Source organism: Sus scrofa, chromosome 13, assembly GCF_054392235.1.
Source record: "Sus scrofa isolate SSC_HxYL_T2T_F1_AM1 chromosome 13, Sscrofa_HxYL_maternal_Yorkshire_Landrace_v2.0, whole genome shotgun sequence".
In the NCBI taxonomy this organism is placed as follows: Eukaryota; Metazoa; Chordata; class Mammalia; order Artiodactyla; family Suidae; genus Sus; species Sus scrofa.
In genome coordinates this window covers 69,508,105-69,529,544 of record NC_139395.1, presented here as the reverse complement: position 1 = coordinate 69,529,544, position 21,440 = coordinate 69,508,105, and the positions used below count along the sequence as shown (strand labels likewise).

At 43.6% G+C, this 21,440-nt stretch overlaps 1 protein-coding gene and 1 long non-coding RNA gene across 4 annotated transcripts in view; both read left to right on the top strand.

Moving 5' to 3' along the window:
* The window catches only part of PDZRN3 (PDZ domain containing ring finger 3), a 244,609-nt gene that overhangs the window by 207,526 nt on the left and 15,643 nt on the right, over positions 1–21,440 (top strand). For all 3 annotated transcript variants that reach the window (XM_084989038.1, XM_021069221.2, XM_013980617.3), the window contains 2 exons: positions 18,238–18,485; positions 21,060–21,147. In XM_084989038.1, coding sequence (XP_084845164.1) covers positions 18,238–18,485; positions 21,060–21,147 — 336 coding nt within the window. The remainder of the gene's footprint in view (positions 1–18,237; positions 18,486–21,059; positions 21,148–21,440) is intronic.
* On the top strand, positions 3,827–12,132 carry LOC146397391 (uncharacterized). Its single transcript, XR_014823550.1, has 2 exons — positions 3,827–4,756; positions 8,147–12,132. It is a non-coding gene; the product is annotated as an uncharacterized LOC146397391 (long non-coding RNA).

The following is a 21,440-nucleotide window of genomic DNA, read 5'->3' as shown; positions in this document are numbered from 1 at the left end:
TGGACTGGAACATGGGAGCCAGTACTTGTTCCCTTAAGAGTGGAGGGAGGGAGGTAACCACTGCCACAGAGAAATCAACCTGAAGAGTGAGTGCATTTTCTTTCAGTTGGCCCCGAAGTTTTAGAACCAGCTCCATTCCATCTCCAGCCACAGTTTAAAAATGTCCAGATGAAGGAGGAAGCAATTCCAGCCCTGTCTGACTTATCCTCGAATTCATAGTGAAGGCCCAAGGTTAATATATTCTAACGATATGGGGGTTATGCTCATTAGCATAGAATAAATAACAGTAATAGCAATGATAAAAGAAGTTACTGAGTTCTTTGTCGGGCACATGGTTTATAAACATGTAGTTCTCACACAGCCCCTTAAAGTCAAGGTGCTGTTGTTATTTCCATTTTATAGATGAGACAATTGAAGGTAGTGAGAGAAGCTGACCAACTTGCCCGGGATCCGTTCTCCTAACACAGGACTGTCTGACTCAAGCACAGACCTGACAGTGAGCAGGTCCCCTCAGTTGCCTCCACACACACTAAGAGGTCCCTCCATGGCCCTGGTGTCGTGCCAAGTATCAGGCATTGCAGTGCAGAGTCCATGTCCTATTGGGCTGACATTGGTGGGGAGAAGGGGGAAAGGAGGTCCAAAATAAATCTTACACCAGTGAGCTTATAATTACAGCGTAAGGGAAACTGCGAAGGAACGTGAGTCTGTTACAAAAGCATCATCGAAAGACCTGTCCCAGGAACTGTGTTTGGTCTTGTCCTCTGTAAAATGGAGGTATATCTACAACCTTAGAGGTTATATGATGTAAAAGTGTGATACTCCCTCAAGTGCAAGTTCATCTTATTAATTGATGAAAGCAGAAGAGGGATTCCAGCTGCAAGTTATCCCATTGATAGTCAACCTCTGGTGGTCCTAACACCAGCTCTTATTGAGTGCCCCCTGTGTTTTCTGGGGTACATGCTGAGAGAAAGACTGAAAAGAGCCCCTGTGCCCACAGCATCCATGGCCTATCTGAGCAGACAAACAAGAGGTCCCCGTTCACTCAGAGTTAATGGATTAAAGGGAGAAACTCAGATCTGTGCCAAGGATTATCTTTGTACTGTGGAACGTTCTCTGAGCCTCTGTGAACCTTAGACTCCTCCTCCGAAGCACAAGAATACAGATTCTTCCTTCTTCTAGGGTGTTGGAAGTGTGCAAGGGAGCTCTGAAATGTTGGCATGGGCATACCTGGAACAGTTACAGTGCAGCATTGCACTGGCTGCTGTAACAGATTGTCAAACAAGTCTATTGAAGGCTGTAGGGACCAAGGGAGAAAGCTGGCATTTCTGGAGGAGGTGGGGGCAGCCAGGTTTCCAAAATTGGATCAAAGAAGAGGAACATTAAGAGTTGTAGATCTCTATCAGAATGCAGGAAGTAATGGGAATGGATCCAGAAGGGCCAACTTCCGGAGTTCCCACCGTGGCTTAGCGGTAACAAACCTGACTAGGATCCATGAGGAGGCAGGTTCAATCCCTGGCCTTGCTCAACGGGTTAAGGATCCGGCATTTCCATGAGCTCTGGTGTAGGTCACAGACGCAGCTTGGATCTGGCATTGCTGTGGCTGTGGTGTAGGCTGGCAGTTGTAGCTCCGATTCGACCCCTAGCCTGGGAACCTCCATGTGCCACCAGTATGACCCTAAAAAAAAAAGCAGAAAGGCTAACTTCTGTGGACATTCTTGCGTTCCACTTTTGCCAAGTCATTTCTGTTAAAGAAACGGTGGAGAACAGAGCTTTCAAGAGATGTATGTAAGGCCAAGGTTTCCTCAAAATCATATGCAGAGGTGGAACTGTGCTGTATGTTTGGAGCAAATGATCAGGAGCAGACATTTGTTCAAGAGGTTATTTTTTTAAGACCTTGCAGTGTTCCAAGTAGGAAGAGCCACTAACGATGTTGTAGTGGTTGCAAAACTAACTCAGGTTCTTACCACCCAGCGATGGAGGGAGACAGTATGGGCGTCCAGTGCCAAGTACTAGGTTCCCCCTTTACTGGGAGTTAGGACCTCATCTCGGCCAGGCTGGGTTTCTTGACCTGTGAACATGGAGCAGTCAGGGGTTACCAGGCAAACGCTCTGGGGTAGGAGTCCTGGATTTCAAGGAAAAGTGTTTCATAAATAATACTTGCATGTGTACATGTCCCATGTATATGTACTCTTGTATCCGGGGTGGGCTTTGTGTCCAGGGTGCCGTCCTGACCTTGCTGTATATTCATTCACATATTCAGCCATTAAGCTAAAGCCACAAAAACACTTTCAGAAGTAGTAGGTGGTGAGATGACTATATACTTAAAAGAAGAAATATTTTGGGAAGACATTAAAAATGTTAATCATAGCCCTGCCAAACTAAAAAGCTAGAGAAGGGGATGATGGAACATAAGTTATCCAGTTACAGATTTTAAAAATAGGGAACTAGGAGTTCCCATTGTGGCTCAGTGGGTTAAGAACCCGACTAGTATCCATGAGTATGTGGATTCAGTTCCTGGCCTCCCTCAGTGGGTTAAGGATTTGGTGTTGCCAGGAGCTGTGGTATAGGTCACAGAAGTGGCTCAGATGTGGCATTGCTGTGGCTGTGGCATAAACTGACAGCTGCATCTCCAATTCGACCCCTAGCCTGGGAACTTCCATATGCCATGGGTGTGGCCTGAAAAAGACAAAGGGGGGGGCGGGGGACTATATTTAACATCCTGTAATAAGCCATAATGGAAAAGAATATGAAAAAGAGTGTTTATATATATATATATATATATATACACACACACACACACACACACACATATACATATATCTATAACTAAATCACTTTGTGATACACTTGAAACACAACATTGTTAATTAACTATACCTCAATAACAAATAAAAATTTTAAAAGTAAGTGTTTAGACTATACAGTCATATCAGTAAAAAGAAGCCTGTGTTATACCCAAATAGAGTTTTATGCAAAGCCTGCCGCAGCAGTTAGGACAAGTATCTAGCCAGAAATTTTCCTTCAGACACACACAGCGAGTATTACCACTGCCACACATGTTTTTCAGTGACCTCATCCGAGAGGCACAATGAAAGGAGGTCAAAGAGAAGTTTCAAGAGCTTCAGACTCCTGGTTTCTAACCCAACTAAGAAAAGATTTGAAGGAAGAATCCCTGACCCAAACAAAAGCAGGGAGAAAAACTATTGTTGCCTAAAGCAGCTAAGGAGAAATGCCGCGTTCCCAGAGCTGCCCTCTTGCCGTGGCATGTGATGGGAATCATATTTTTGCTGCCAGCGATCTAATTTCTTTTTCTCAGACCCACTCACCATTTTGCTGAAACATAGCTGCAAGTGAATTTCCACTTAGCTGGGCACACTCGCTAACCCTCCTGAAGCATCTGAACTATAAATATCAACCTCGGTCATCTCCCCTCTGATAACTTTCCTCTTTAAAAATACTGTTGCAGTCTTTTCCCAGCCTTAAATTTGACATAATCAAAATCATGTCCACAGATTTGTGCGCCCCCTCCCCCTGGAAAACCCCTCCGTTTCCTCATATTCTAATTGCATTATCAAGTGTTTTGTTTGGTTCATTAATTCCTTCCCAGATGATTTGCTCCTGGGAGGTTTCTAGCAAGTTCTACTCCTGTCTAATAAATCATCTTAGAAAACGCTGCAGGTTTCTTCTCTATCCTAGGGACTAACGTCCTGTGCCCCTGCAAAGAAAAGAGCTTTCTTCTCCTGCCTCTCACACACACAAAAAGAAAGGAAGGGAGGGAGGGAGGGAGGGAGGGAGGAAGGGAGAGAGAGAGAGAGAGAGAGAGAGAGAGAGAGAGAGAGAGAGAGAGAAAAGAAAAGAAAAGGAAAGGAAAGAAAAGAAAGAAAGAAAGAAAGAAAGAAAGAAAGAAAGAAAGAAAGAAAGAAAGAAAGAAAGAAAGAAAGAAAGAAAGAAAGAGAGAAAGAAAGAGAGAAAGAAAGAAAGAAACCTCTTCAGCTTCATTATTGAAACTCTCTAACAAGCCAAGAGCAGAAGAGAGATTTCAGAACGGTGCCCTGGCCGCCCTCTCATTGGAGTATTCTGTTGCTCTCTTTGCTGGAACATACTCAAGGTTGTTTTGTCCTCCATAGTTTCTTCAGGTGGCTGCAGGCCAGGGGTCCATCTCCTCTCTGTGCCCCGCTGGACCTGAGAGTCCACATTAGGGGGCGGGGGCAGGTGTCATTAGCCTGGTGGGCTGCTTCCTTGTAACCAAACCAGAGAACAAGAAAATGAAATCAGGAGGTTTTAACTGAGTATCCAGAGGGTGTGAAAGGATTTGGGGGCACAGGTCTCGCTCCTAGGATGTGACACAATTGTGGGAGCAGGGGCTGTAAGGTATAGGGCAGGTGTTGAGTAATCTGAAAAGATCCAGGATGGCCTTCGCTCCACATTAAAAATCACCACTGTGGTCATCACCATCATCCTCTAGACAATTGCCCCATTTACAGGTGAGGAAACTGAGGCCCACCAAGGACACGTGGTTTCTTGTGACAAAAGTATAATATTTTGCTCACTTTATCTTGGTTCTCAGCATTTATCAACTCCTAAGACTCATGAATATGTGATTTAGTGTATTTAACCCAGTTCATGTTTTCTACAAATAGCTTTCATTTTATTTTTTATTTCTGTTCAGTGCAACAAACTTAACATGGGCCTTCTGTGGGCTAGGTGTTCTGTGCAGCTAAAATATGCAATTATTCTGCCATTCTTATTTCCCAGAGTTTAATCACCAAAAAGCGAGGATCAATTATTATAATGCGGTCATATATTAAGCCCTTCGGTGCCTGTGAAGTCAAGAGGGAGAGTCATTTTATTTCCTATTTTAGAGGTGATAAATATCTTAGGATGTCACCATTATTCTTTTTGTGCCATTTATAAATCACGTGGATAAATCTTTGAGAAAGAAGCACCAACCTAAGTTTATTTTTGATTCATAAAGGTTCTAAATCTTCCCAGTTTCGGTTTCTTCCACCACAGGTATCTCCAGAGTCAGTTATTCCCACTTGTTTTCATTCATCTTTCTTTCCAAGCCAATATTTCTAGTAGCTGCATTAATTTCTCACAGCAGCCATTAGGTAACTGCATATTTCAGTGGCAATTACTTAGACTTTGTGCAGTTTATTGATGTGACGTTGTTCTTGGACTTTGGTTTCCAGGGAGGGTATACTATGAATATTTTGGCAATCTGGTAAAGATGATCTGGATTCATTACTGCATGTAAGCACCCTAAATGGATCATCAGTACCCATTACAGATGAACCATGAGCTGGTAGGATGAAGTTGGGTTTTTTTTTTTTTTTTGCTGTGGAGGGGGATTTTATTCAAATTTGGAAGGATATCTCAGCGGAGCAGAAAAGAGGCAAATATATTCTCTTCTAACCTGAAGTTCCTAAACAAATAGAGCAATAATTTGCAGCTAAAATACAGAATTTTGGAGTTCCCGTTGTGGCTCTGTGCATTAAGGACCCAGTGTAGTCTCTGTAAGGACGCAGGTTGTAACCCTGGCCTCACTCAGTGGGTTAAGGATCTGGCATTGCTGCAGGCTGCGGTGTAGGTCACAGATGTAGTTCAGATCCAGTGTTGCCATAGCTGTGGTGTAGGCTGGCATCTAACTGCAATTTGACCCGTAACCTGGGAATTTCTATATGCCACGGGTGCAGCCATAAAAAAAAAAAAAAAAGAAATAAAAAATAATATTAAAATATAGCTATAATGGAAAAATAAAAATAATTTCATAAAAATTTTTTCTAAAAAATACAGGATTTTGTCAAGGGTGAGGACAAACACAGGGTTAGTTTTTATGCCTTAATTATGTCAACTAGATAAGCAGTGAAATGGTACCCCTCCCTCAGTCACATAGCACCGCCCTCCAGAAAGATTCTATTAGACTAAAATATGGAGCCGTGTTCCCTACGCTGAGAACACATAAGCAGGAGGGCTGTCCTGCTAACTGTAGCCTTCAGTTTTGTGGTTTTTCTTTTCCTATTTAATTCTCCCCATGGGAAGATTGGGAAATTTTTCATAATGAAAATGCCCACAATTACCCATCCCAGTACCTCTTGGAACTGATGATGATCCAGTAAAGCTTAAAACTAAAAATCTAGGAAATCTGTCAGTGGACACAGTTTGGATTTTTTTTTCCTACCAAAACACCAACAATGTGGGACAGTTTATGTAAAGGACAAACAGGTATAGGAGAAAGTAGGAGGAGCTTTTCTCTTTGAGAGTGGGGTGTATGTGTCCCATTTCGCAGAGAGTATTGTCAATATACAAGATTGAGTAGTGCTTTTTTTTTGCTTTTTTTAAATTATAGTACATTTACAATGTTGTGCCAACTTCTCCTGTACAGCAAAATGACTCACTCATACATGTATATACAGTCTTTGAGTATCTTTTTTATCAGTTGGCAAAATAAATCATTCTTCCACCTTGAATCTAACTTCATTATGGTTTTCCAGCAAAAGGGTAGAGATACGGGATTCCAGAGTCTTAGGAAGCAAAGTCTCCAGCAGTAACTAGTAGGTTAAGTCAGGGCAGAACAGCTAGTGGTGTGATGGTGCACTTGGCATACACATGAACTTGGGGGGAAAGCTCCCAGGCGGGAGCAAGGACTTAAGACCCTGGTGGGGACAGAGAACCTGTGTGTGTTGAGGGAATGATCCAGTAGCAGAACCGCACAAACTCTCAGGAAGCCCAGGAACGGCCTAGGCTCTTATTCTCTTCAAAGTTTTGAAATTAGGTATTTGTGTTTATTTTGTCTTGACAGTCACATCTCAGCCAGTGTTTTACCTTAGCAAAGATGCTGTATTTGGAGTTAGGAGACCAAGTTCAAGCTCCCCCACACTACTGTTAATAGCTGCACAAACCTTAGGCCAGTCACTTACACGTCAACTCTCAGCATCCTGTGAAAATGGAAATAACTCATAGGGTTATTGGGAGGTCTCCATATCCTAAACATCTCTTTGCTTTGCTTGGGCCATTCCAGTTGCCTCCTTCCTAGCCTCTTCCAGTCCATTCTTCTCACAGCAGCCAGCTGCTATGATTATGTTTCTAAGATGTAAACATGAACACATAGCCTTTGAATCCTGCCAACCCCGCCTCCTCTTAAATTGCCTCAAAACCACAGCCCTACCTATAGCCTCTGAGAGTCAACATGGTCTGCACCTGCCCACACCTCTAGTATCATCACATGAGCGTCTCTGTTCCACCTTTCCTGACCCTCATGTACCAGGTTTCTCCCAGCCACAGGGCCTTTGTACATGCTGCTACCTCCATCAGAAATACTCTCTCCTCTCTTCTTCCCCACATAAATCCTGTGTATTTGTCCTCAACATTTCTTCCTCAGGAGAGACCCCCCTTTTCCTAACACCTGCCCTCCACCCCTGCCAAATTTCTCTCTCCTTTCCTCAGCTATAGGATTATTAGCATCAGCCTCCTTAACCAGACAGTGAACTTCCTGGGACAGCTCCCATTTCTGGTTTTTCTCACTAAGGCACTGGGGTTTCAGTAAAGGCACATGGTCATTCTCAGTGTGTATTATTTGTGTGCTGATCTCACAGGAATGAGGTATCGAATGTTCAGTGCCTGAGCCTCGTGTACAGTGCACGGAAACTATTCAGAAGTGTTAGACATTATTCGTTCAAAGAAGTAAAAGGCTTTCTACCATCAAGTAGCCTTGGTCTTTCAAATTCCAGCCATCTTTCTAGTTTTCTCCTGGTGTGGAATTTTTAAAACTTCTTTTTAGGAAATTGGAGGTATTGGAGAAAATATAGCAAAATTTATTTTAGAAGGTGACTATGAACAAGTCAACTGATAATTACTACTTATGTGAAGACGAAAGAAAAACTAGCCATTCTCTCAATATTCAGTGGTAGTTTTATTTTCATACTGACACAAGGGCCTTTTCAGCTGATGTTTGCTTGTTTGGTTTTTTTTTTCTTTTTTTTTTTCTTTTTTTTTTCTTTTTTTTTTAGGGTCACACCCATGGCATATGCAAGTTCCCAGGCTAGGGGTTAAATCAGAGCTGCAGCTGCCGGCCTACACCACAGCCACAGCAACACAGGATCCGAGCCACATCTGCAGCCTACACCACAGCTCGCGGCAATGCCAGATCCTTTAACCCACAGAGCAAGGCCAGGGATCAAACCCATGTCCTTATAGATACTAGTCAGGTTCATTACCACTGAGCCACATGGGAACTCCCAGCTGATATTTTTTAACTGATGTTTTTTACCCACTAAGACTACATTTAATCTTTATAGCGTTTTCTTCAAGGATCTCTATCACAGTCATTTTAACGGAAGTTTCACTAATGGGTGTGTAAATCACTAGATGAACTAGTTGGTGGTGCAGGAGCCAAAATTAGTTTTCATGTAAGTGGTACACATCATAATTTTATTTCTTTGGATAGGAAACCAAAAACAAACAAAGAACAAAAATGATTCCAAACTACTGTTGAGGTTACACAAATCTCTGAAGACAGGAAATTCTATTTAAAGTGAATCAACTTTAGCTTTGATTTTCTTTCCGAAATTCATTGGTTTGTTACCTGACCTTTGTATTGTTTAGAGAGAGTTAGGAAATGTCATAATCTTGTTAAGAGAAGCAAATAAAGTGCAGGCCATTAAGGCCAGTAAGCATCTTTCAGAATTAGCCTTTCTTGGCCCGACTCCTCTTTAACATTCAAAAGCTTCCAAAAAAGAAAAGTCTGACGCTACTTATGTCATTACTGCTCAAAAGTTTCCTCTTTTAACAAAAGACTATTTTTGCCCTAATGGAACTATTTCAAATGGTGTTCCCTTGCGACAGCTTCACAAAATGCCTCAGAACATGAATGTCCACAGAACATAACATGCTGAAATCTGAGGAGACAACTTAGAGAAGAATTGAGAGAAAAATAGATTTCCCTCTGTCTTGAGCCTCTCTGCAGTGAAATAGGAAGAGCTAGATTAGTGAAGATCTACAACTGGTGTTTTCTCCTCTCTTCTCATGAAACATGGTACCATTACCAAGGTGAGCTCCTGGGAAAGGTCAGCTGGCTGAGCTGTCCTGGTTCAGTGTGGCCAAGCTCTCCCATCCCCACCAAGGCACGTCAGTGAATGGTCTCCTTCGGTGAGGACTTTTGCTCTTCCAATGTGAGTCTGTTCCTCGTCTGGGGCCTGGCCTTATCTCTCGCTAGTGGCTGTCTTTCACCCCACCCTCCCGGCCTGGGCATGTTGCTCATAGCCAACTCCATGCAACTACAGACTGTGACCCTGGAAGGCAGGGGTTAGGGAGGGGAGAGAATTGTCCAAGAAAGAGAAAGAGCAAATTTGCATTTTCTTTGTTTTTCATAGATGTATACTTGATGTACAGTGTTGTGTTAATTTCTGCTACAGTGCAAAGTGATTCGGTATTTTATATATATATATATCCTTTTTAAAAATATTCTCTTCCATGATGGTTTATCATAAGACATTGAATATAGTTCTCTGTGCTATACAGTAGGACCCTGTTGTTGATCCTCTTTTCTGATTTTTCTGATTTCCATTGAGGTCTATAAATTTTTATTTCTTGTCTCTCTCCTCTACACTGGGGATTGGTTGTTTTGCTTTCATTTTTTGGTTGTTGTTCATTTGTTTGCTTAGGGCCACACCCATAGTGTATGGAAGTTCCAAGGCTAGAGGTCCAGTTGGAGCTGCAGCTGCCGGCCTAGGCCACAGCCACAGCAACACAGGATCCAAGGTGTGTCTGTGATCTATGCCACAGGTCACAGCAATGCCAGATCCTTAACCCACCAAGCAAGGCCAGGGATCAAACCTGTGTCCTCATGGGTCCTAGTCAGGTTCATTACCACTGAGTCATTATGGGAACTCCTTTGTTATTGTTGTTGTTGTTGTTTAACTTTAAATGGCCCTAGCCTGTCACCTGCCAGTTCAGAACTCAGAGATAGCAGGAGGGCTTAGGTAAGGCTGCCTCATTCCTGCATAGACACTGCAGGACCTCTCTGGGCTTCATGTATTTCAGTCTTCAAAAATCAGAGGACACTTTCCTTGATTCCAATTTGATCATATCCAGAAATGGAACAGTACACATTTAAGATGGAAAATGCTCCTCCTTGAATGTGTATGTATGTAACAAAATCCAGCACACTTAGGTTTTATTTTTGTTTGGAATCTGAAAATTATAAAAATTAGTACAGATGGACTCATGAACAGGTTTGTGTTCATCTCAGATACGCATAGAAGATCACAGAGCAGAAAATGTTTTTAAGAGTAGGAAGGACAGTGACAGTCTATGGATGTGTGAATAGGTCACTCAGGTGATAAATATTTGTGAGACTGCCACATGCCAGGTGCTGGACTAAGCTCTGGGTGTCCTGTAGGGAACAAAACACATGGTTCTTGCCCTCCTGGAGCTTAGGGCCCTGTGAGAAAATATAGACAACCCACAGAAAACCAAGTAACTATGTAATTGCACATCACAGAAAGCTGCGAAGGATGAGATGAACCCATCTGACTCAGTGACATCTCGTTTTCTGAAGATCATCCAGCATCACTAAACTACGTGGAAAAATGGGGAGACAGGTGCTTGGACCAGAAGGATTGACCAGAACTTTGCAGACCAATAAGAAGGAATAAGAGAGAGGCAAGGATGGTTGGAGACATTTGCAAGATTGTCTTCCAGGGGTGAAGAGTGATGAACCATGGACTATAAGGGACCATATTTAACTGACTTATAGCCTGAAACCAATCCCTTCTCCAGAAAACTTAAATAGATACCTAGGGAAGACACTCAAGTTTCAAAGAACTTGAGACCTAGAAAGTAGGGAGATGCAGCCATAGAAACATGACTTGTTTCCAGGTACTCACCACTAGGCTTTCCTGTCACCTGTTGAACTGCTTCTTTAAGTTACCACCTTAAAGATGAGGTTAAAATACACCTGTTGATTTAAAGATGTAAAATGGTTTGGTTATACTATGATTTAATGGAAATCTGTAAACTGTCACTTATAGTGGGATTTTGGGGAGATGATCTCAAAGGCTTCCAACAGGAGACAAGCAAGATTTTATGGATGAGACTTCCCATCATGGCTCAGCGGAAACGAATCTGACTAGCATCCATGAGGACGCACGTTTGATCCCTGGCCTTGCTCAGTGTGTTAAGTATCCGGTGTTGCTGTGAGCTGCAGTGTAGGTCACAGACATGGCTCGGATCTGGCATTGATGTAGCTGTGGTGTAGGCCAGAAGCTGTAGCTGTGATTAGACCCCTAGCCTGGGAAGCTCCTTATGCCACAGGTACAGCTCAAAAAAAAAAAAAAGACAAAAAAAAGATTTTATGGATGAAAGTAGGATTTTTACCTGAGAAGAAAGCATCTTATAATATTTTAGGACTAGTATTTTTTTCAGCTGCACACATGACATGTAGAAGTTCTCACGCCAGGGTTCACACCTGCACTACAGCAGTGACAACGTTGGATCCTTAGCCCACGGAGCCACGAGGGAGCTCCAGGAATGATATTTTTTAATTACATATATGATTTTTAGCCTCTTTCTTTAAGACATGTCATCTCTTTTATCCCTCTGAGGCCAGTAGCCAGGTATATTCTATATTTAGGGAAAAGAGTATAAAGGCTTTTAAAACATTATAAGCTTAAGTTTGACAGAAGGAAGACTCCTATAGGAAAATTGAACAGGCTATAAATTGTTCTGTGTAGGGCATTCAGAATGTAATAAGAAGGGGTCTTCCTTTTGAAGAATTATCAAACCTGGGGGAATAACATCAGGACACATTTAGAAAGTACCATGGACAGGGAATTCCCGTTGTGGCTTAGCAGGTTAAGAACCTGACTAGTGCCCGTGAGGATATGGGTTCAATCCCTGGCCTCGCTCAATGGGTTAAAGGATCTGGCATTGCCGTGAACTGTGGTGTAAGTCACAGACATGGCTTGGATCTAGTGTTGCTGTGGCTGTCATGTAGACCAGTACCCGCAGCTCCAATTTGATCCCTAGCCTGGGAACTTCTATATGCCGCAGGTGTGGCCCTAAAAAGCAAAGCAAAGCGAGGGAGGGAGAGAGAGAAAGAGAGGGAAAGAAAGAAGGAAAGAAATAAAGAAAGGAAAGGAAGGAGAAAGAAGGAAACAAAGAAAGGAAAGAAAGAAAGAAGGAAAGAAGAAAAGAAAAGAAATTACCATGTACAAACCCTACTGCTTCCCCTATGGCAAATCGGATGCACCTGTCCAGATTTAAGGTTTTACTACATAAGAATTGGGGTCTATATGAGTGTAGTCTCTTTATTCAGACAAATCTTTAAACTGAGTACTTTCCACAGAAACGTATTAATCTGAACAGCATTTGTTCATTAACAGTCATATTCCTTCTTCACTGTCATAATACCTCCATGTTAAACAAGTTGGCCTTCCCTTTATCGAGCCCCAGAGCAGACTGTAAATGTGAAATAAATTAAGACGGCAGGAGTTTCCTGAATGAAAAAAGATTTTTTTTAATCCAACCTAAATCAGAGCGTGAAACCTTTTACTTTTTGTTACGTAGTTTATTATCGTCTATTGCTTCCAGTGGAATCTAAGTTTTAATTAGTTTGAAAACATAGGTGTGATATTTTATAAAATGAAATCACTGCCCCTGTATTTAATTAAATGAACCCTATAAAAGTTGGGTTTTAGCCTGGGGCATAATTTATAGTAGGCTGAATTTAAAATTGCATTAGCACTTTATATGGAGGTCGTTTGTACATGTAATAGAAATCGAGGTGATTGAGACATGCTGATCCTCAGAAACTAAATGTCTTCCCATAAATACAAACTTATTTTCTAATTTGGAGAGCATGTGCTATGTCTTTTCCAAATATCCTGACCTGCTTACAAATATGTTGTAGGGAACCATGAAAGCTCTCTGGCTCCTGTTTTGAAAGGTGATTTTTTTTTTTTTTAAGTGTGTGACGGTAGTTTCACCAATGGAATTTCTAGGTAGACCATGAAAACCTAGACTCTTATTAAGTCATGACCTCAAAGAATGTTGCAGTGTGCATAGTGTCTGCCTCCTCTGCCAGAACAAATCCCTCACTAGACGCTGTGCATTCATCTGACCTTTTCTTTTCTTTTCTCTTCCTTTCTTTTCTTTCTTCTTCTTTATGGCTGCACCAGCACCATATGGAAGTTCCCCATCCAGGGGTGGAATCGGAGCTACAACTGCCGGTCTATACCACAGCCACAACAATGCCAGATCCGAGCCGCATCTGCAGCCTATACTGTAACTTGCAGTAACACCTGATCCTTAACCCACTGAGTGAGGCCAGGGATCAAACTCACATTCTTATGGACACTATATCAAGTTCTTAACTCACTGAGCCACAGCAGAAACTCCTCATATGACCATTTCTTAAGTGGCTTACACATGCTATGGCCTCATTTTTCCCCAGATAATCTTCTAACTAGCAACCCAACAGCCAAGAGGGGGTCAGGTCTCACTAAATAACCTCAGTAAATAAGTGGGGAATGAGTGAAAGATGTACAGAAGGTTATTGATGAAATTTGCCCCCAAATGGAAAATCCCACCAGCTTTGCATTAGTTCTTAGGACTGTGCAAAGCATTCATGGGCACCTCTACAAAGAGCCACAGTCATGCTCCCTAGGCTTAAATGCAACCAGAAAGGAATCCTTCTATGCCCACAGCCTAAGTGTCTGTCTTGTCACTGGAGACCTTATGCCAAAGGTCCTCGTCAAGGCCCCTAGTGTCCTGTCAGATTTGCAGTAGTGGTGTTTGCCCTGAGACCAACTGATGGGATTTTCACCCCAATTGCACCTATGTCCCAGGATCCTTAGGTGAATAACATAAGCATTTAATTTATAATAAAGTTTGCAATCAGCATTTCTTCTCTACAAACATTCCATTTACTTGGTTTTAGAGCAGCATAAACTGTTTTAAAAGCAATCTGCTCAATTGGGCGAGTTAATGATATTTAATTTGACTGGGCCAAACGTCACGGGACACACATTCCGCCTGTAATTGCAGCCATCATCGCTGCCGTTTTGTGTAATGTACATGTAATGCTAATCCCGGGAATAAAGGTTGTCATTCTCGGCTGGCTGACGGCGTGCACCAGAGTCATCACCTCACTAAGTCTCTCGGTGATGTGATTCCAAGATGACAGGGTAATAACTGTTATGTGCATAAGGTAATTCAAAACAAATTTGGCTGCAAAAATGGATTGTTTAGGATAGTAAACTCCCTGCCTTGTCTCATGTCTTTTAAGAGAATGTAATGATAGCTAAAATGCCTTGTCAAGGAGCTTGCATGGCAGGGGTCAAGTCCTGTAAAATTTATCTGTTGCATACACCCACCCCCACAGCCTACAGAGGATCCCAACCTGCGGGCTGAAAATATTAATGTGTATGTCAGTAGCCCAGGAACATTTGGGCTGGAAACTTCCCTGAGAAGTAAAGAAGCCTTTCAGTATACAGAGGTCTCTCTAGACCACCTGACTAGGCTGCATCTGCTTCTTTGATTTGCAGGCTATTTTCTCCTGGGAAAATGTGACTGTTCTGGGGTAGAAGCCCCCTTAGCACTGGGGTCTTAGTAAATTCTTATTATTTGCATGTTAGGCTGTAAAGTAGATTATCTCATTAAACTTTACACTAACCTAGGAGGCATGACACTATAATTGCATTGATTCGCACATGAGGAAACCGAGATTCAGAATAAATTGCCCAAAACAACACTCAGGATTCTAACCCTGGTCTGACCCCACCATGCAGCTCCTGGGCCCTCCGACCCTGAGGTATAAGAAAGGAGGTACTCACCTGGCTTGTAGAGGGGTGAGCATACTTGAACTGAGTTTGATTAAAATATGCACAGCACTGGGCTACTGAAAGTGTCCCCTCGGGCATAGTCATCGGAACTGCCCATCCTGTAGGATCCAGCCATAAAGGGGTGTGACGGTCTGGTGGGGGGTGAGAGGGCATTTCACAGTCACCACAAAGGTCCTGGCCCCACTTTGGGTTTGCCATTACTGTTTCTCTGCATCTTAGGCCATAGGGATGTTACAGATGTTGTTGCATTGTTGCTTTTTAATAACACCCAGTGTCACACAGATTGGGAAAAGCCTGCCTGCGTTTATAATTGTGTGCGCTGAGACACAGAGGAGCTGTTTGCCCCTGAGAATCCTCTAAGCTTAGCCACACACAGGTGAGGGCTTCCTGTTTCACTCCCTAGGTACCATTTACACTTATGCTCAGTGGTTCTTGCATTGGTTGATAAAACCTATCCAAGTAAAGCAGTAGTTTCCCTCACTTTTCTATAAGAAGCTAATGAAGATATATTCCCAATCAGAAAAGCATTTCTCCTCTCACTGTTTTATACAGATAAGAGGAATGTCTATAGGAGCATTATAGTACATCCCCATCTAACTTTACAATACAGCTGGTGTGACAGCCACACCTGTTGGGGTGTGTGAGGTTACAAGGAATTAAGACCCAAGTTAAAATGGCCTGAAGTATAAGGATTGTGTTTCAAATGTGCTAAGAAGTTTGGGGTTAAGAATTCTAAGTTTGATCAGTTCATTCGCTCAATGAAAATCATCCAGAGACCCCAATTCTCCATTTTTCACTCTGCATCCCTCAGTGTTAACCTGGCCTCAGAGACCCAGCTCCTAAAGTGGTACCAAGATGCTCCTGTGCGTCCAGGCAACACAAGCAGATGACTTGCCAGGAAGCAGAAAAGAACCATCCCTCCCTCGTGTCCTATGAAGAATGGATAAAACCTCAGAGCTGGCATGGCCCCTTTCTAACCACCAGAAGTGTGTGGCATGCCTGTGCCTAAATCCATCACTGAACACAAGGAACCAGGCCACCAGTATAAGCTAAAGACAATTAACCCCTCACAGCAAGCTCCCCACGCCACCCCCGCCCCAGGGAATGCCTACTGATCTGGTGGAAAAGAAATGAAATCCTGAAATCCGAGCTCTCTTAACCTAGAGGAAGCTGGAAGAACGAGGAGGGGTGCTTTTTATCAGGCAGCTGACCTTTCTGCTGCAGTATTTGCAAGACCTAATTGTGTGAGTAAAAGCAAAGGCTCTTAGGATGAATTTTTTTAAGCACAATAGGAGGACTCCTAGAAGAAAACCTCATGTTCATTCCCTTTTTGCAAAAATGCAATTCTCTTGCACTTACATAGAGAAGGCACAGATATGACATAACTTACAGAATCCATTCAAAAGCCGTCATGTCTGAGTTCATTATGGGTAAAATACCTTTAGTACAAGCCATCCCCAGAGGGGTGAGCTGGCATTGGCCAAACTGACATCTCCTTAGGGTGCTGCCTGTGGCACTAATTTAATCCAGGGACAAATTTACTATTGCATCAAAAATTCCTACATGATTTGACTCTTGGTATCATGCAGTAATGGAAAATAAGGCTCAGATAATTCGGCCTCAGCATGAATTTCACGGCCATCCAGCTTGTCTTTCGTCTCCCAACCCCCACCTCATTTTTCAAGCCCCCAGAGTTCCAGGCTCTGAGCAGGGAAGGGGTCAAGGTGATCAACTGCTCTAGAAAAACTAGAAAGAATTCCTTTGTTCCCCTTTCTTTCTTTCCTCAGTGGAGGAAGAGCAAAGGCAGTCCTGGTGTTAAGTCCTGGTGTTTCCAATCCTCCAGGGTGAAGGGTTTTAAGAGTTTGATCGTTCAGCCTTTCACTTATTTACTGGTGCACTGGAGTCATTTTGCAACTCAGTTCTTGCTCTGCTTAACTCCCTCATGATGATAGTAAATTAAGTGGATTGAATCCACATCATTAATAATCTCCACTGGAGTGATTCATTTGGGCTTCATCACAAGGAAAGAATCCAAAATCTATTCCTCAGCTCAACAGTTGTCAACAAGGAACTTCAACCTAAGCGTTCTTGTCCCTATAGGGCCAGAGTGAAAGGGCTTGGAAAAAATAGAAAAACAGCTGCCTAATCAATACTCATGTTCTGCTTGGACAAGGAGAACATAAGGTGCTCTACCTCAGAGGATGGAGCTCATCGTCTGTGTGCTTTGAAGTGCATGATGCGAAGGGGGAAATGTAGATGCTGGACAGGGAAAAGGTTGAGTGTTGGTTTTGGTGCTTATCATTAAATGGCATGAATTTGTCGGTGGTGCTGCCCTGAGCAGATTTGTGAAGCTGAGGAACTCCTGCAAACACATATTCTGTAGAGTGACTTTAAAAAGTAGACCAATCCCTTGGGGAATGATAGCAAAATACAACTGTCATGCAGTTACAGTCATTAGACATCACCAGTCTGTTGGGACACAACGTCATCGTTCTTTGCTATGGGTAGGGGAGGGTAAGTTAAATAGTTGGGCTTCTGTGTTGTCTGACATGACTTCCTTTTCTAGACCTAGGGTTCTGACTTCTATTCCCTCTGGCATAAGCTGTTCTAAAGATAGCTGTTCCTTTGTTTGGATGCCACCATTGGGAAGAATCCTGAATGCAGCATCCTAAATTCTGACCCCCAAATAACTCACAAGGTGATCTCCTGCAGCTTGTTTGTGCCTGCAGAGAGAGGGAGAGGAACATACTTTTGGTCACTGGGGGTGCAGCAGGAGCAGAGAACTGCCCACAGTGGGCAGGAACACAGCAATTAAGCAGCCCTTTATTCCGCAAAAGGCAGTCGTTTGAATTTCTCTGTGACCCCTGCCATATCCACCTGTGGCCTGGATTATTATTGACCTAATATTCTCCATTGACTTTGTAAAGAAAAGCAAAGGCATTCATTTAAGAAGGAAACAGCATCTGACTTCAATCAAAGGAAAACTGATGTCACCTGACACAAACCAGAAAAACACACCCCTTGAAAACATAACAGTGTAATTAATTACCAGTTAGCTCTTACTGCCTGATAAAGGCTGTGAGCCTGAGGCCCTGAGGCCACACTTTTCTCTCACAGGCGAGAGCAGAGGATGAAATTGTGTTAAAGACCTTCCGGTAGGAAGCCCAGACTTCCTCCACCCCCTACCCCCATCCCTTGAGAGTCATCATTTCATGCCAGACCTGCACACCTCAAAACTCCCCCCTTCCCACAGGGCTTTCCTTGGGAAACCTGAAACAGAGACACCAAGTTCTCTGCCATCCCCCCGTTTTCCTTTTAGCTGATTACCCACAAAAACTGCCTTTCCAGCTTCTGCTTAACAGTAATCCTCTCCCTGTTTCCTGTTTCTCAACAGGTCAACGGCAAAGACTTATCCAGAGCAACTCATGACCAGGCTGTGGAAGCCTTCAAGACTGCTAAAGAGCCCATCGTGGTGCAGGTGTTGAGGAGAACGCCACGGACCAAAATGTTCACGCCTCCAGCAGAATCACAAACGGTGGACACGGCCACCCAGACGGACATCACCTTCGAGCACATCATGGCTCTTACCAAGATGTCACCACCCACCCCACCGGTGCTGGATCCCTATCTCTTGCCAGAGGAGTAAGTAGCACGATGATGTCTCTTGAACATGTCAAGCAAGCGTGGTTGAGAAGTACCAGGGAGCTGGCTTCTTGCCTTCCAAGTGGTGAAAGAAATGAACGCATCCTAACTGTTTCCCACCAAGTCGCCCATGGCTCACTTTATTGTTTGTAGAGGCAATAAATTGAATCCTGCTCGGAACCACTCCGATACATTAATTACTGTATTATAACCCTGGAGTGGAGTTATTCAAATTATAATCCAAGAACAGAGTTGCTTACAAATGTTGTAAAAGTTGTTTCAGAGTAGAATTGGATCCCCACAAACGGCAGTGGGGAGGTTGCGTAGTTAGAACCAGAGGGAATGCAGATGGTCCTTTCAAGAGACGACAGAGTAAGTTGTAAGTGGTGAGTATAAAGAGAGCCCTGGGGAGCAGGGGTGCCTTCCACCATTTTGGGGCTTGTTTCAAACCTGGATCCATGGAGTAAGTCCACATGTGCCTTGTGTAAGTACACCTACCAATTACGGAACACCTGTGACCCAACACATCCCATTAATTACTTTCCATGTCACCCCTCTTACCTTTCTTACTATCAGAGACATCGAGTGGTTCAGAGCCCCTGAGTCAGGCAAATCAGAGGCTCAAACTAATCTTCTAGCTGTGCACCTTGAGTAGTTTTCTTTTTCCCTGGACTTTATTTTTCCTACATTAAAATAGGGATAAGAATAGTACCCATGTCATAGGGTTGGTTGAAATAATGTGTGGAAAGTTCTCAGCATGGCATGTGGTAAGCACTGGATAAATGATAGCAGAGATCATCCTTAATTTCGGGATTAATGTAAAATATATAGGAGAAAAAATGAAGAGCAAGAAGTTTTCTCCTATAGACAGGTGGCTTAAAAGATGTCTAGTGGAAGTTACATTGTGGCTCAGCAGTAACGAACACAACTAGTGTCTGTGAGGATGTTGGCTCAATCCCTGACCTGGCTCAGTTAATGATCTGGTGTTGCCGTGAGCTGTGGTATAGACCACAGACATGGCTCAGATCCCATGTTGCTGTGGCTGTGGCATAGGCTGGCAGCCGCAGCTCCAGTTTGACCCCTAGCCTGAGAACTACCATATGCTGCAGCCTTAAAAAGAAAAAAAAAGAAAAAAGAAAAGAAAAAAAAATCCAGTGGACTGTGGCTTTTTGCATGTAATTCTGCATGTCTGTGAGCAAGGTGTCTACTTCCCCACCTTAGCCTCTCTGGCTGCTGTTAGAATCCTGCTTGTCTCTGCCCATCTTGTTCCCAGTTCAGATCATTGCCTCCATGCTTTTTTTCAAAGGGCATCTCTGCCTCTTCTAAGTGGTACCTGTTGGGTTTCTATTGGTAACTCAATAGCTGGAGTGAACACACATGTGTCCTGTTGTTCTGACAGATGCCAGACACAGGCTGGCCTTTTATCCCATGGTTTGGATGGTTACCTGTCATCAGAAGCCAGGGCTAATCCCCCTGGCATGACAAAGTGGATTCGGTTGCTGCTGACAGTGTGTAAAGGTGGAGGAGGAGGGGGTACCTGTCTGACACTCACAGTGTACAAGGCAGTATGCAAAGAACTGTCACTCATTTCTTAAGACTTTCCCTCCAGTGCAGACTCAGCAGTTCTACCCAGCCTAGGTTGGCAGCTGGATTAAAAGCAGGTTTGTCTTACCTCCTCTCACAGATCTTAACCACAATACTCCAAAGCATCCCAGTTGCTGGAAAACGATGAGACTATTCCCTGACTATGATCATTCAAACCAATTATTTGACGTTTTAGACCCCAACTGCCTCTCCTATTGATGAGCCTTGAAGGCAACTCCTGACGCTCAGCTGTTGAACCGTCATGGTGACAGGCTTTTTAGATGCCAAACCCTTAATTTCCTCTTAAGTCTAGTTAACATGACATGACTCACCCCCCAGGGGCAATTTGAGAAATGTCAGAAGAGTGCAAAGGTCAGCCCTGTCGTGGTTTTAGCTCCAAGGTCAGAGAAGAGCAGGCATGTGTGAGGGGCAGAATGGGGCGGGGGAGTGGTGACGTGAGGCCTGAAAGCCCAGGCCTGCAGCAGCATCCTCAACACTCACAGCCCCCTAAGTGCAGGCAGTTTATTTGCCCGATGGGTCCAGCAAATTGAAAGCCAGTCCTCTTCTGAATGACCACTCCTGTCTGCTCTGTTGTTTCCAAAGTTAAGTGCCTGGGTGGGAAGACCAGAGCCCATTGATTGCTGCACTGACCTTTGAGAGCATGAGGATTTGGGTCCCCAGCCAACAATCAGGGTGAAGCTCTCCATCCATATCTGACACCTTTCAGAACCACTGACCTGACCAAGCCTGTTGTAATTCCCAATGCCTCTGCTCCCAGAGGTTCCATTAGCTTGCAGCTTGAGCAAAGGTGGTGGAAGTATTACGCGGGAGGTCCTGACACTGCCAGGAAACACAACCAGAGAGACATGAACTTAGAGCCTCAGACTCTGAGAACGGCCATCCTGACACTACTGAACCTGGCCAGGGGGTCATGATGACAGATACTCAGTACTGGAAGCAGTGCCTTACTGGTCTTCCGTCTCTTTTCAGGCATCCCTCAGCCCATGAGTACTATGACCCAAATGACTACATTGGAGGCATCCATCAGGAGATGGACAGGGAGGAGCTGGAGCTGGAGGTAAGAAGAACGTCCATGTCTCATTTGAACAACCATTGTTAAGACTAATAATGGAGTTCCTGTGGTGGCTCATCAGAAATGAATCTGACTAGCATCCACGAGAACACAAGTTCGATCCCTTGCCTTGCTCAGTGGCTTAAGGATCTGGCATTGCCATGAACCGTGGCATAGGTCACAGATGTGGCTGGGGTCCCATGTTGCCGTGGCTGTGGTGCAGGCCAGCAGCTCCAGCTCCAGTTCGATCCATAGCCTGGGAATTTCCATATGCCACAGGTGCAGCCCTAAAAAGACCA